Source organism: Pyxicephalus adspersus, chromosome 1, assembly GCF_032062135.1.
Source record: "Pyxicephalus adspersus chromosome 1, UCB_Pads_2.0, whole genome shotgun sequence".
NCBI lineage: Eukaryota > Metazoa > Chordata > Amphibia > Anura > Pyxicephalidae > Pyxicephalus > Pyxicephalus adspersus.
In genome coordinates this window covers 11,512,819-11,528,489 of record NC_092858.1, presented here as the reverse complement: position 1 = coordinate 11,528,489, position 15,671 = coordinate 11,512,819, and the positions used below count along the sequence as shown (strand labels likewise).

Below are 15,671 nucleotides of genomic sequence, written 5' to 3'. Positions count from 1 at the left end.
TCTCTGATTAGATTTTCACAGCATTCTCAAAATGATATGTTATATAGCCCAGGAATCTGCTAGCTTGACCTCAGAACACCCTCCTGCAACTCAATAATGCTTTTCAGGGGTTCAGCTGTATTCAGCAAATACTTATTACTCACTAGGGGAGTTTTATTGATTTTGTTGCTTCTTTTGGTGCTCAGACTCAGTGCTATATTTTAAAAGGGTCTTGTCAGGATAAAAAAAAGAAAACTGACTTGTTTTTTGGAGGTGCAGGCTTTGGGGCTGTCTTTTTAATTTCCCTTTATTATTTGGGGGGGGGGCAATGGCAAGAAACAAGCTGATATGGTTGTATGAGATGCTGGGACATCACGTGTTGGCTTGTTGTAGGGTAGTAAATTTTGGCAATGGCACGTTTTTTCCCAAAAAATTCCCTTTACAAAAGTATGCAGACCATACATTCCCCATACATTAATCAAACCATGTGTCTGGCGGCTGGCTCAAGCTGTCCTACAAATTATAGGCCTATTTTTTCTGATGCTGATCAGAAGATTGGTTAGTTGTTTTGTTGGAGAATTGTCTTATCTATTGATGTGTTTTTATCTCGGAAGGGCATATATAGAATATATATATATATATAATGTGTGTGTATGTGAGCAATGTTTAAAAATACCCTTATGTTATTTTAGATATCAGACATATAACATTAATTATTACAAGGTTGCTTCATTCACTTTCACAACTAAATATAAAACATTTTACAAGTGCAGAAATGATCATCTTAAACGAAATTCTGACTGGCTCGCCAAAAAAAGAAATGCAATGCCCTCATTAAAATTTCAAACAATCAATTTTTTCTGCTGTCTTCTATGAACTACAAACCAACTCTTAGTATGGCAACACTTTTTCTCCATAGATACAGTACAGTGAATGAGGGTTCCCCACCCTACTACAAGAAGTATGTTACTGGCATGATAGCTAGGTGGAATAAAATAAGATACTGATAAGATGCAATATAATGTGTTGGACTTTTCATTATATGCTTTATATATATATATATATTTTTTTTTTTTCTTGTAAGAATTACAGATTGATTGTTCAAAATGTGTGTATTTTGTTGTGTTTGATATGTAAGTTTCTGAATTTTACTTCCTGTAATCCTTTGTACAGCGAAACCCAGACTAAGAGAGTAATAATGTTTCTATTGATGTCTTTGAGCTCCAATTTGGAGGCATCTGTGGGAACATGCCCCATGGTAATCATTGTAAATGTATGCACCTTAGGATCAACACCACCTACTGGTCAAATTAATATTTACATCTGCATTTAAAACATTGTATTACCAACATAACATTATTATTATTATTATTATTACTAAAAATAATAATAATAATAAACAGGATATATACATAAAAACAACAGATTATTCAGCCCTGTACATTAATTTAGAATTATATTTTTTTTTAATCATTGTTCCTACATGTGCCTCTTACACATTACAATAAGATAATACTGTTACCATATTCCGTTAACAATTCAGGTCTGCGTTTGCAAACTCAGAAGGAGTAAATTGTAAATATTAATAAGCTATTCTTATAAAATGTGCAGAAACAGCAAAGAGACTGAACCATTTATTATGTGTAACTGACATATGCATGGGGCAGTGAACCCCCTAGTGGCCAATGTTAGATATGCAGTAAACTAGCCCCAACTACAGTAGAGTAAGGCTAGGCTCTCAATAACATTGCCAAAACCCTTACACTGGGCTTGATTTATTGAACAAATATTGGATGTTCTCTTATCAAAGTGAATTATCCCCATGCAAGAAATAGTGAAAGTGGTAAGGCTCTGCTGACTTCAACATCCAATCCTGTGCAAGCAAAAATTATGTTTTTATAGATATCCTTGCATGTGATTGGCCATTCTGCTATCATGCAAAATTAAATTTCACCACATTTGATAAGCTACATCACTTATCCTGTGAAAGGTGATGGTTCACTTTGTTAAAAAATATATATATATATATATATATTTATATATATATATATATATATATATATTGTATATATTGTTTTAATTTAACTATGATATATGTATAACATTTATAATTTAACCAATGCCTCTTTTTTTTCCCTAGGAAAATATAAACATCGACGAAGCATCCAAGTGCCTTGTGAAACATATAATTGCCAGTGAGACTGATATACTGCAGTCTGTGGAGCCAGACGTTGTAAAACCCCAGATGAATTCCTCCAAAATACCTAGCTGTTCTGCTTGCCTAAAATTCTAATTTTCATTTTTTTTCTCCTTTGGAACTGTTGTTAAATAAAAATCCAATACAGTGTTGCAGTAACTGTTCAGAATGATGACTCATCTCTCCTAGGAAATGTCACAGCATGTATCACGGTCGTGTTTTGTCAGTTTTCAAGAAACAAAACACCTTTCAGTAACTGAGTTTCAATTTAATACAACATATATGGCCAAAGAATACAACTTAGAAGATAAAAGTTTTGTGAAAGGAGACAATCATCAGAAAAATAAGTAAAAACATTAGATGGCACCTTAAGGACATAATTAGGAAGATCAGCGTAAAATAAATCTATTGCAACCAAAGGGTCATTAATTTTGGTGGTTACATTGGTCTTCTTTTACCTTTAACTAAGAACATTTCTTTTAGAAGAACACCTTAATCCAGCTACATCTCAATATAACAAATATAAAGATTATACCAATGTGAATAAAAAAAATCCTCAGGGGTGGGACTTAAACTTAACAAATGATAAACACAATTATAGAGGTAGGTAAATGAATATTTCACTCCTACTTGATGTTTTCATCTACCTGTACATTTCTTAATGTTTGTTTGTTTTACTTGATACAAGTTGTTTCTATAGATGGTAATATAGTTCCATTTATCATTTATTGTCATCCACTTTAAAGTCCCACCCTTGAGGATTTAGGATCCTCTTTGGTATATTTTCTATAGGAGCATATAGAAAATAATTGTTATTCTTGCCAGATTATATGGGTTTGTAGGGGTTGGTTTCAAATGCTGCAGAGGAAATTTCCACATTGGATGAGAGTACTGCCACATCTGTCATAAACGACTTGCTTGAGCCAGAAGCAAAGGAAGCACAAAGCACATTTGTAGGGAAACAGGTGAAACATTCTTGCTAGATAAGCATTGGTAAAGCTCCTTATATTTGTTAAGAGTGAATATGGCCTGGTGACAATGCAGAAGATGAAGTCACCAGCACTACAAACTACAGGATTTTACTTTACTGTGAAAGCTCTGTCACAACATGTTTGAAAGCCAACGTTTCGGGGCCACGCAGGATGGCGCCACCCATGGTTGTCTACCTTCCTCCTTTGTAAGGTCTGTTTTTTTTTGTAAGGAGTGCAGACATTGCTTAGTGACAATGCAGAAGGCTGGAGAGGATACACTTTCATCAGTGAAGCTGGTTGATAAAGCAAACTTGGAATGGATCTGGTCCAGAATCCAAAACATTAGCTAATAAATAGCTAAGGGCTTCCATTCCAGGTTTGCTGGATCACCAGCTTCACTGATGAAAGTGTATCCTCTTCAGCCTTGGAGAGCTTTAATAAATCAGGGCCTTTGTTTCAAAAGTTCTCCTGCATTGCCACCAAACAAAAAAGGTAGACACCAAGAATGGGCATCAGGGTCAAAGTGTCTGAACAAGGACCTTCATGGTAGAATCCCCAAGTATTATTTAATGAATGCTCAAGGTTAAAACGTTACAAATGACTTCTGATATTTCAATAACAATTATATAGGATTTTAGTGGTTGCGTATCTAAAGCTGGGAAAGCAATGCACCTTTTAATTATTATGTTGAATATAATACCGATAGAGAGATATTTCGAGGATGGGTCAAGGTCCAACAGTCACATGAAAACAGAAACAGAAGAATAAATGCCAAGCCTAAAATGAAACCAAATTTGGATTCAGCACAGGACAGGTTGCTGATTGAAAGGTGTTGGCCCCATCCCATGTGATAGTATTGCTAAACCCCCCCCAGCAGATGGACCATCACTGTAGTTATAGCTTTCTGAATTTTCATTGGAAGGGTTTTAGCAGTCTTTACTCCTCCTAGGTTCTCCAGTTCTGGTTTGGTGTTCTGTTAAAATAACTTACCTGTTGCCCTATCCGACTTGAAAGGTAAGGTTAGACAGTTAGCTGGATGGTTAGGTTAGCTTTTGTTTAAGGTTGGACCCTAGACAGGGGGTTAGAGACTAGAATCTTTGGAAGGGGTTTAGGTTAGGCACCAAGAAGAAATGAAGGTGGTTAGGTTTAGGCAATAGACTGTGTGGGGGTTGGCAATAGGGACCACAAAATAAGGAGTTACATTTGGCACTGTGAAGGGGGATTCCGCACTAAACAGTAGGAGGGTTACGGTTAGGCAGCAAGATCTGACTTAAGTTTTCGACATCTCAACAGCGTAGGTCCTTTCCTCAGCACACTAGCAAGTCTATTGATTCCAACAGAGAAGGTCTCTTGGACTTCCTGATTGCAGTTAATCATCCAGTTTATCAAATAGATAAGTTGGTGACATGATCTGATTATTTTGTTATATTTAAAAAGTTTAAAAGGTACACAAATATATATGACCTTACTGGGGAGCATAAACATTGACCCGTCACATTAATCATAGCCCAAGCCACCAGTGGAGAACAAAGACAAAACAAGAGTACATAAAATTGTTCACAACAACAAAGAACTTCCTATTGGACAAAATGATAATTCAGCAGCCTTGGCATAGCAGGTATTATGTGACTAGGATTTCCAGTGTTTTCAATTCAACGCTACATCTTGCACTGGTAATACCATTCATGAGAAAGGTGGACTTACATTTCAAACATGGATCCTACTTCTGCAGTGTTATTTTTGTTCAATACAAATATGACATGACTATCCCACTGTAACATATCTAAATAATGGAATCTCTACAGAAAGTATGTGTATATTTCAAACATTTTTATTGGTTTTTCAAAGGTTTTTTTTTAGAACATATTTGGGGAAAAATTGAGATAGTCACTTATAACAACAAGAAATTCCAACAGTCAAAAAGTTGAATTTATAAAAACTCACGCATCATACAAAATCCAGATTATAACGAGAGGGACTATTTTTTTTCAACAAAAATAAAATAAGTTTCCAACTAAATCAGTATTCTAATATTATGACATAAAATGGTCTTTGTAAATGCAAAATAAGTAACGTTTGCATTATCTCCTGTTATAAGTTTTATTGTTAACTCCAGATGCATTGGTCCCTACAACTTCTATGTATTGAATAAATGCCGTTACAAGTTTCAACTCTACGTTTAATTCAGTGACTACATAACCTAAGTTAAGATTTGGAGTTTAAATCAAGGGAAAAAAAGGGGTCCGGAGGGACCTCATGCATTATCTAGTCTGAGAGATAAGAGATCCAAAGATCCCATGTGTTATGAAAAGCTTGCATTTTATCTTAAGGTAGACATGTCAATTTGTCATTTGTCATGATCCAGTTCAGTTTGTTTTTAGTGAATTCCAATGGTATAATAGATGCTTTCCAATAGCAGGCCATTTTTTATTCATGCTGCAAATGGTTTTGGAAGCGTCTCATTTAGTTGGGCAAACAAGGATATTTCTAACCGCTAAAGTAAGTTGATTTGGGTGACTGAATAGATAAGGTCATTGATTCTGATCCAAAATCTTTTAACTTTTGGGCAACTCCACCAGGCATTTAACATAGTACCCATCTGACTACATATTCTATATATTCTATAGCACAAGGTGGAAAAACCTTTATTTAGCTTATGGAGTCTGATGGGTACTCAGTACCAAGGCATTAGAACTTTATATTTTGCTTCAATGAGAGAATTATTGCAAGATATAGTACCTCGCAATATTCCGCCATTCCTCAACCGACAGTGACTCCCCCTGATTCTATTGACACATTAAGAATGCTAAATATACAGCCCGAAATTCTTCCCTTGGCTTCAGAAAAGGCTGGCCATGACTTTTCAAAAGCTGTACATTTTTATAAGGGGGAGTTGCTCCTTTCAGTTTGGATTTTAATAAGTTATTTGCAAAAACCTGAATATTTCTGAAGGTGGGGGTATTTATTCTGTAGTGTGGTAGTGCTCATTAAATTCCTTCCATCCAAGAGATCTCTAATGCAGTATATCCCTTTGTCTAGCCACCACCTTTGTTTTTTGGCCATCCCAGAGTGCCAATGAATAGGACAAAGCAGGACACATAATTGCAGGTCTCTTGTTGGGTGGAATACACAATAATACATCTACTGGTATGGATGGGCAAGAAAGTGCTTCCAATGCTTTCCATTGGTGCTTGGGTTCCGGTATGGTGCATTGACCTAGTGCAGCAACTTTTACCAAGGATTTGTAATTCTGTACAACTAGTGATCTGGAAAGCAAAGCCAGCTCATCAGGAGTCAATACAGCAATGCTTGTTCATGAACACCTCCATACCAGTGATTGAATGGTCACTGATGAGGTTATCTCTCTTTTGCTCTGTTCTCGCTTCCTGCGAGCACATCAGTACATATATATGGCAGCAGAGCCTGACTGGTTCCTGACTCTCTTTGCCAAAGCAAATTATGAAAAGTCCTGCTTTTTAAATTACAATATGCACCTGTTTAATGCAACATGTTAATGTCCAGGATCACCAGACAAACATTATTGGTTTTAGGTTTGGATATGTTTTAAAATGTGTTTCATTAGGGCAGTCCATTAATTTTGCATAAGGCTTGCAGTGCGCTTTAATACAAGAAGAGTCAGGATTGATATGAATCAGAATTAAGCAGTGTACTAAAAAGCACAGAATTTGCATCCTGGTATTCCGCTAGTGTAACAGTGCACTGGGGTGCCAATCATAATGAATTTTACCGCACATTACTGGAACATGAAAATGTAAATGGGCCTCTAATGATGAAAATTATACACAACTACATTCATTTTAATATTTGCCCGAAATCTTTAAACACATAACTGTGTACGAGCCAATAACCAAGATTTTTGGGAGTTATGAGCCGGGATTCTTCCATGAAGTGAATCCATAATGTGTGAAATGATGAATCAGAGAAACTCCCCATTTAGAAAATGTCTCTGGTCATTCCCGATATTAAATCCCTGTATTTGAATCATTATTTTAAACAAGGCTACAGAACAGATCCATGTAATTGGAATCTGTCAGGATGTGAGTGATGATTAGAGGACCTTGTCCACATGTGATGACAGTTTTCTATTTTCACATGGTGACATTAATCCTGGCACTCTGGATGAGGTGAGAAAACTGTGAGAATTCAGATTTATAACACTGTTATCCTTCTCCTTTAATGGTGCACATTGGCTGAGCATTTTTTATTTCAACAGACTTATTCTGTATGCTGGCTGGAGTTCATGTTGGGCCATTGCCTGCTCTGTCCCTTATCCTGTCCTCCTGTTCCTATGCCTTTGTTTTCTCTGTGGTCCGGGAGCTGGAAATATGGCCACTGCATTCATTTATTTGAACACTCCCCACTGCCTGTGCCCTTTACAGTCCTGTGTAACCATACTAGAGAAAGAGAGGGTGGTTGTCACCTTTTGTTCTTTCAACATACTCAAAATCTTGTTTTTTAAAGACTTTCTAAAATTCTGAGACCAAGAATTAAGTGGAAGTAAACCGGAAAAAAAACGTACTCACCTTTACCTTCCCAGATCTGTCAATCCCTCCAAAGGTTTCCTGGATTGGGTCCTGCGTTGTCCTGGTATCCTACTTCGTCCCCGCACCGGGCGTCACCATCTTTATTGGTCTTCTTCTGCCTGTTTCCGAGATTGGGCATGTGCAGAAGGAGCAGCCAGAAGCCTCTAGGGATCCATGATGTATGTATCCAAGGAGGCTCTTCGCTCCCAGTCTGTCTTGATCGCCATGGAGAATTTTAAACCCCCTCCCTGAAGAAAAGAAGATAATTTTTACCTTATATAAAAGTATTGTCTATACTTTTATGTAAAGTAAAAATTTTAGTTTAGGTCCACTTTAAAGAGGAACTGCATGTCTTATTTTGGATATTTAAGGTTTGGACTCTCTGTTGAGTCTGATTGCTCCCCAAATGTCCCATATGGGGACACAAAGTAATTTAGGCCTGTCGGAGGTCCTACCTCTTTACTCTTCACCCACAACAAACCTGGTGGTGGCCACTTAAACTGAAGGTCAGTGGTGATCTGATGGGCAGTAAATGTCCCCTTTTCGTCCTGGAGGTCAATAGCGCTTGCCTACTCTAAAAAAGAAGATTGATGGTAATGAGACATTGGAGTTCTGGTTTGACGTTCCTGGAAAGAAGATCCCCAGGTCCTGCTGCTGTCCAATTCATCTTATTGACATTGGCACTGGGACCATGCAGGTATTGTTGGGGGAAATATCATTTCACCTGATCCTGCTATGTAAAGAGGTAATACTAAGCACAGAAGACTAGGAATGGGACCTCAGGTTCTAGGAGAGTCTAGCAATGCATATTGCTAAGTCTGGTATCAGTTTCCAAGTTTGTAAATCAGAATCATCCCAGTCCAATCAAAATCTTGACACCCAAGCTACTCTTTTATTCCCAGTGTAATTATTGGAATCTTTGGCAACGAGGATGCTTTAAAGATGAACCGCCAGACTATAATGATTTCCTGCATTAGCTATGTTCCAGAGCAAAATAACTCATCATCCACCACAGTCCCTGCACAAGCTTTTACCTTAATTCATCTTCTCTTGGTAAACACTAAGGTTTGTACGTAGACAATAACTCTAAAGAAGTTCACACAGACATGTAAATCTGCCTTTCAGCCTTCTTTTTTAGTCTTGCACAGTTTTACATGCTCCTCTCCTGGAATTAAGTCACCTACTCCAATTCTACTGCTCACTTTTAGCTTTTATTATTGTGCATTAGAAGTTGCAGCAAATCAAAGAGAGTCGTCTCATTTCCTGGCTGGAGCATCATCTAGCATTAGCCCCCCCAGCCTGACTGTCCCCAATCACCCCTAATATTCATTGGAGTTCAGTGCTTTTAATCATTGAGGCTCAGTATCAACATGTGGGCTTAATCTACAACATTTTGCATATTTTACATTTTGCGTATTTTATTTAGTTTATATTTCTTGTTCTCCATATCTATATAAATACATGTTTGGTTTGCCCCCCCCCAAAAAAAAAAAAAAAAAACTTCTTTAACAATTGTAGATTGCATTCATTGCACTCATCTTCCTGCATTAAATAGAGAAGCACAGAATCACAGTAATAACATCACTGGGTCTAAAATAAGGTATGTTGTGAAAACAGATTTGTTTAAATATCATTGAAAATATCATTATTATTCTAATAAGGTAATATGAACAATGAAAGAGAAGCAGATTAATCATCAGCTTTAAAAGAAATAAACATTCATAATATATATATATATATATATATTTCTACAATAAATGAACATTTCCCATGTTTTGTCTCTTGAAAATGCTGCAAATTTGGTGAACTTCTAACTTTGAACAGCATTTGCTGTGCTGGCTTTCCTGACAGCGTTGTAAGTCTTGTTCAACTCTCCTCTGCTGGACTACAGGTATACCTACCTTCTATTCACCTCTGGTATTGTCCAGCATAAACAGTTTTAGAAAAAGTTGACAACACTGCATGGAATTTTAGTGCAACAGAGCTACTGTGTTGTCAGCTCAAACAATCCATGCATCCATGTAGTACAAGGCTAAAAATATGTATCACTGTTTATATGACATATCAGTATATTATTGTGCATGGCACATGTAAGTATGAAAGCTGGTGGCTGAAGTGTTAAACATTCTAAGGGGACCTCTATTCTTGGCTTGTTATTGCTATAAAATGGTGTGATTGCCAGGCTGGAGTACAAGCACGCTTGGAGAATGGAAATCGTGACTGTATAGAATTATGTGCTGTGGCCGCTTCTGTCTTTACTCTTTACAAAAGCTCAGGATTCACGATTTTGTTTTCTAAAGTCAGCTCTCTGTAGAAAAATGAATTCTTGCTTTATTTTCTTACAATTGCACTGTGAATTAAGTGGAGGCAGTTTGGTTCTCCTGAGCTGGAAACTGGAAGTCGTGCTGTGACCCGCAAATACTTGTTGTCAAACATCCATACTTACTAGAAGATTGACAATCAGAATAAAATTGGTGGAGGTGTGAGGAAATTCTATCATCCCTGCAGTTCCCTATAGTCTATAGATAAAAGTATTTACCCAAGGTGTTTACCCCAACTTTTACCTACAATGTACACATCTTCCACATTGGATTCATTTCCAGAACGTTTCCAGGTTCTGTCACTTTCACCTACGCAACATCTCAAAAAAATTCGCCCCTACCTGTCCCCTGAGACCACCAAACTCCTTGTACATGCTCTTATCATCCCCCGTCTGGACTACTGTAACCTCCTCCTCTCTGGTATTCCACTAACCCGACTCTCTCCTCTACAATCTATTATGAATGCTGCAGCCAGACTCATCCATCCTTCCCTCCGCTCCTCTTCTGCTGCATCTCTTTGTAGTGCTCTCCATTGGCTTCCATCTAACCTAAGAATCAAATTCATCTCCTGTGCTTTGCCTTCAAATCTCTCTACAGCATTTGTCCAACTTACCTTTCTGAACTGATGGAAAAATACTCCCTTAGCCGCTCTCTCCGCTCCTCCAATGACCTACTAATGACTTCCTCACTCATAACCTCATCACACGCACGACTTCAAGACTTTTCCAGAGCTGCCCCAACTCTCTGGAATGGTCTTCCTCATCCTATTAGGTTTGCTCCTACTTTCTGCCCTTTTTTAAAAGAGCGCTCAAAACCCATTTTTCAAACTTGCCTACATATCTTCTTTGGTATTTTGATACCTTCACTACTTCCCACCACTACATATCTTCCCTCCTATTGTGTGCTGCTTCCCCCACCTCCTAGATTGTAAGCTCTTTGGGGCAGGGTCTTCTCCTCCTCCTGTGTCACTGTCTGTATTTGTCTGTCATTTGCAACCCCTATGTAATGTACAGCACTGCGTAATATGTTGGCGCCATATAAATCCCGTTTAATAATAATAATAAATTTAATTTTAAAGTGTGTGAATCAACTTTTACTCATTATTCATATATTTTCTAATTGAATCTAATGTGAAATTGAGTGAATTAGGAGGAAATTCTTCAACTTAGAACAAGAGATGGGAGAAAATGTTTTAATGACAAGTTGGGGGAATTCCCCTCACTGTGGGAAGATTTCTGATATGAGATGCATTTTTGACCAGCAACCCCTTTCTGTGTGCCACTTCAGTCTAATAGAAAAAAAGATGAGAAGTCTCCCTAACAGGACACAAAGAGCAAAAAAAACAGATAAAGGGATTATAGAAAATTTAAGAAAATGTTTTGGCTGAATATACACTTGAATTTTGGCCATGTCTTCTGGCGGATATCTGATCCCCAAATAGAATTAGAAGGGTTGTTGAAGCCAATGTAAGTAAAATTGCCTTAAGGTGGGCACAACTTGAGGTTGGGTCCCCCAAATTTTCCTTCTTTAAGCCCCTTATTGCACCCTTGCTGGATTTTTTAAAGGTTTCTATGATTACCAATTTTATGGCTTTGATCACATGATGTCATAAGTCTTTCTTATTTTCTTCTCCATTCAACAGAAGTGCTGCAGAATATTGGTACAAAATTGTCCACTGGCAAAAATGGGTGACCAACAACACTGTTCCTACTGAAATTGAATGTAATTTGAATGTAAGTTTTCTTTTACTTTTAGGTAATGACTTCTGCACGTAATTTATATCAGTTCATACAAACACTGTCCATCCATCTGATACTGGCCTGCCCCATCTGTCAAAACTCCTTACCAAAACGTTTGCCAACCCCTCCTCCACAGCATTCCTTTGTGAGCCCAGGGTGGCATGATGGTTGCAAAGTATAGGTCCATGAGGTCTTAGGCTTAGAAGAAAAGAGCTGAATGGGCAGAGAAGAGATTCTGCAATTAAAGAGACAGTCAGGGTTGTACTGAAAGCAATATAAGCTTGAATTGGGCTCCAAAATTTCCACTGTTTGTATTTTAGTTGAGGAAGGGACACCAGGTTTAACGTCATTTCACTGGTAGAAAATTAGCCACAACATTTTCAAGTAGGCTTAGGCCGTTGAAGGTGGAATGTTACCAAATTTAGTAATAATTGCCTAAGCTGGGTATAACCTGAGGTTGTGTCTGTCCTATTTTTCTTCCCCATACCCCTTGCTGCTTTTTTTTTTTAAGGATTGTACGACTACTTTTTTATGTTGATCTTCAGTCTTGTCACATGATGTCACAAGTCCTTCTTCTTTTCTTCTCCCTCCAGCAATATGCACGCCCCAAATTCTGCAGAAAGCCACCCTCCACAACATTCTCTTGTGAGCACAGGGGGGAGTAATAATGTTAAATTACAGGTCCATTAGGTCTTGGGCTAACAAGAAAAGGGTTGAATGGGCAATGAATGGGCATTGTTGAATGAGCATTCTGCAGGGGACAGAGTTGTAGATAGGCTTAATATTGCATTGGGTGCTTTTTATTTATTTTTTAATTAGCTTGATCTGGGCTTTTTGTACATGTCCGTGGAAGCTCCAGAATTTTGACTATTGTACATCTCCGTTGAGGAATGGAAGAACACCACGTTTCATCTATTCATCATCCACGTCATCTTAAAGTAGGCTTAGGAGGGTTGTTGAAGATGGAATTTTACCCAGTTTAGGTAAAATTGCCTTATTTTGGGCATGCCTTGAGATTGAGCCTCCCGTTTTCCTTCCTTCACATTCTTAGGAGCACCCCTTGCTGTCTTTTTAAAGGTTTGTATGATTACCTTGTGTAGCACAAAAGGTCATTTAAGCTCAGTTTTTCTTAACTAGGGTTCCGTGGAATCCTTGGGTTCTTTCAGAGGTTGCTAGGAATTCCTTGAGCAATGAGCAATTTGTGCCTCTCAGGTCTGTTTACCTGACCCCAATTATCTCTTTGGCAATCTGTTGGGTTGGCATTTTGGCCAGCAATGTAGGAGACATTCTTCTTACTGACCACCTCAATATTGTACAGTTACCTGTGGATATGGTACATTTAGTAGGGGTTCCCTAAAGCTCTGAAAGTTATTTCAAGGTTTCCTCCATGTGAAAATAATTGAGAAACACCCTTAGCTATTTCTTGGTAGTCCCTGTGACATGTTTTTGATTCATTCTTTTTTGATTCTCACTTCATTCCATTGTTTTATGAAATCACTGGAAAAAGGAACAAGACAACTACTTTGTGATTTATATTTACACCCTGCCTGAAAATGATTTAACAAAATAACATATTGATCTGAAGATAGGCACATGCCTGATTTGAATGGATGAACACAAGGAATAGTTATGTGGAGCTCCAACATAAACATTTGCATTCATTAGACAAGAAGTCCTCAGCAGCCCCAAAAACTACTCCAGTGGCAATGGCACTTTGGACAGATTTCCTGATTTTGGCAATGGTGCACCATGTCTGGTAGTCTCAACCAGACACCCATGTGACAGTTTACCAAAGAATCGCTATGTTTCCATTTATAGGAAAAGTCTGCAAAGGACCTGGTAATCCTGGTTAGGATATAATATGCATTATATTTACACCGAATTGTAAATGTACAACATGGTTACAAGATTATTCACTTTATATTGAAAAATATTCTTTGGACAGCTAAACCTTCTTTATGTCACATTAGTGGAGTCTCCATTGATGAGGGTCAATATGTTTTCACTTGTGAAAGTAAAGCCCACATTTTAATTACCATAACACAACAATCTCTCCTAGCTTGGATAATTAATCTGAGAAGAATGTTCACGATTGATCAAAGCAAGAGTCACGTTGGTCAGTGCGTTAATTTCACCCCATTGCTTGAAGGAGACATTCCCGTTATACTACAAAGCAGCTACAAAACTCTGAAATTCCACACATTTCTTTTCCTTTTAGTCATTATAGTTTAATAGCGTTATACAGTGAACAAAACACATGCATAGCTAATTAAACAGTCTTACTAACATTCCAGGTCATATAGGCCAGCAATTCTGTTTGCAGTTTTTACTGTGAGAGGCAGCTGGTTCCATCATCACTTCTGAGGATGTGTGGACATTTAGATGTTGTCACTTTGCCAATTCAGAACACTCTCTTGAAATATCAGGTCTAAACCCAATTATACTCAACTTTCTTATGTTCCTCTGTCACTCTGTTGAAGCCCCCAGTAAATATTAGGCATTGTTAGGTATGACCAGCACAATTTGATTTAAGATGTTCCATTTTTGCAAAGATCAACTTGTAATCTCTTGTTATCAACAGAGCCCTTCACACTGTCCTGTTTGCTCCAAACATTTACCACCTTCCTTCAGCACACACCACTCAACAAAATCTACAGTAATTGGCTGGAGAGAAAAGAATGTTGTCTGGTCTTCCCATTCGGCCCACAAAGAACCCCCTAAACCGAGCTGCACAGAAAAGCTGGCAATGCTCGGGGTCACTACAGCCTAGTGCTTAGCATGCACAAAGCAAACACGGCCCACACTAGCTTAGGACAGGGTCTCTACAGTAAAAAAAAGTTTAAAAACAGGGGTGTAGTGGGGTGGGCCTGGATGGCATGCCGTGCCCTTCTTTTGTCGGGAATGGGCACGCTCGCCATGGATAGCCTCACTATTACCGTGCCCCCTCTGCTTTTTTATGACTACACCCCTGGTAATAAATGTATGCAGCCACCACATTCATTCTTTTCTGGAGAACGTTAAATACACTTTATGAGCTGGGTGCAAGCATTTTATGCATTTGGCCAAAAATCGGATCACCATTTTTATGTGGATTGTTTGAATGTCTCAACTGCATTTTTTATCCCCATATGGGATGGCATGGTTTTATTGTACTGAATAATTATGTCAAAGGCATGCATTGCTTGTTAAAATGGTGTTTAAAGATATTGGCCTGTGGATCAATTATATGTTTAGGTGAATTGGCAGATGTAGCCAATAGTTGGAAGAGGAGGGTCTAGGGTCCTTGTACAAAGACACATTTTGTACCTCCTATTGTCTTTCCTTGCTGGGGTGGCTTAAATCTATTAACCCTATTAGTAATCTTCCCTATAAAAATGAAATGTGCTTTGTACACTAGGACTCCAGGAGTAAATGCATGCACTCTTGCAAAAACAAACATCAAAGCATTGAAAGACACATTCCTTTGTCCAACTATCCAAGTAATATTTTTTAAAGCATTGAACATAGATACATTTCCAAACCCAGTTATCAAACATAGTGAAATTTGAAAGTATGCAGTTTTAGCTAGATGGCTCCAGACCAACGAATCCACAAGCTCCCTAATATTGGTTTCACTCATGGATTTGTATTGCTTCATTCTTAATGATGATGGTTTTCCATCTTGATTGATTTTAAATGTTCTGGATGATTCTCTTGTTTGTACTAAATTCTAAATATGAAATCACCATGCTAACTCAGTTTGCTTTCAGCAGGTCAATCAAATGCCAATCAGTATAAAACAAAAAACCATGCTGAAATAAAAAAAACCCAATACAGGTAGTCCCTGTGTTACATACGAGATAGGGACTGTAGGTTTATTGAATTTGTATGTAAGTCGGAACAGGTACATTATTTTAATAAATGCAATTAGAACAGATGTT

General features: G+C 37.8%; 1 protein-coding gene across 1 annotated transcript in view; it reads left to right on the top strand.

Annotated features, from left to right (window-relative positions):
- Window positions 1–2,335, top strand: part of RAB38 (RAB38, member RAS oncogene family) — a 38,149-nt gene extending 35,814 nt beyond the window's left edge. The window contains exon 3 of the mRNA XM_072402401.1: window positions 2,120–2,335. Within this exon, the coding sequence (XP_072258502.1) occupies window positions 2,120–2,272 (153 nt within the window). The 3' untranslated portion in view covers window positions 2,273–2,335. The remainder of the gene's footprint in view (window positions 1–2,119) is intronic.
- The last annotated feature ends 13,336 nt before the right edge of the window (window positions 2,336–15,671 follow it).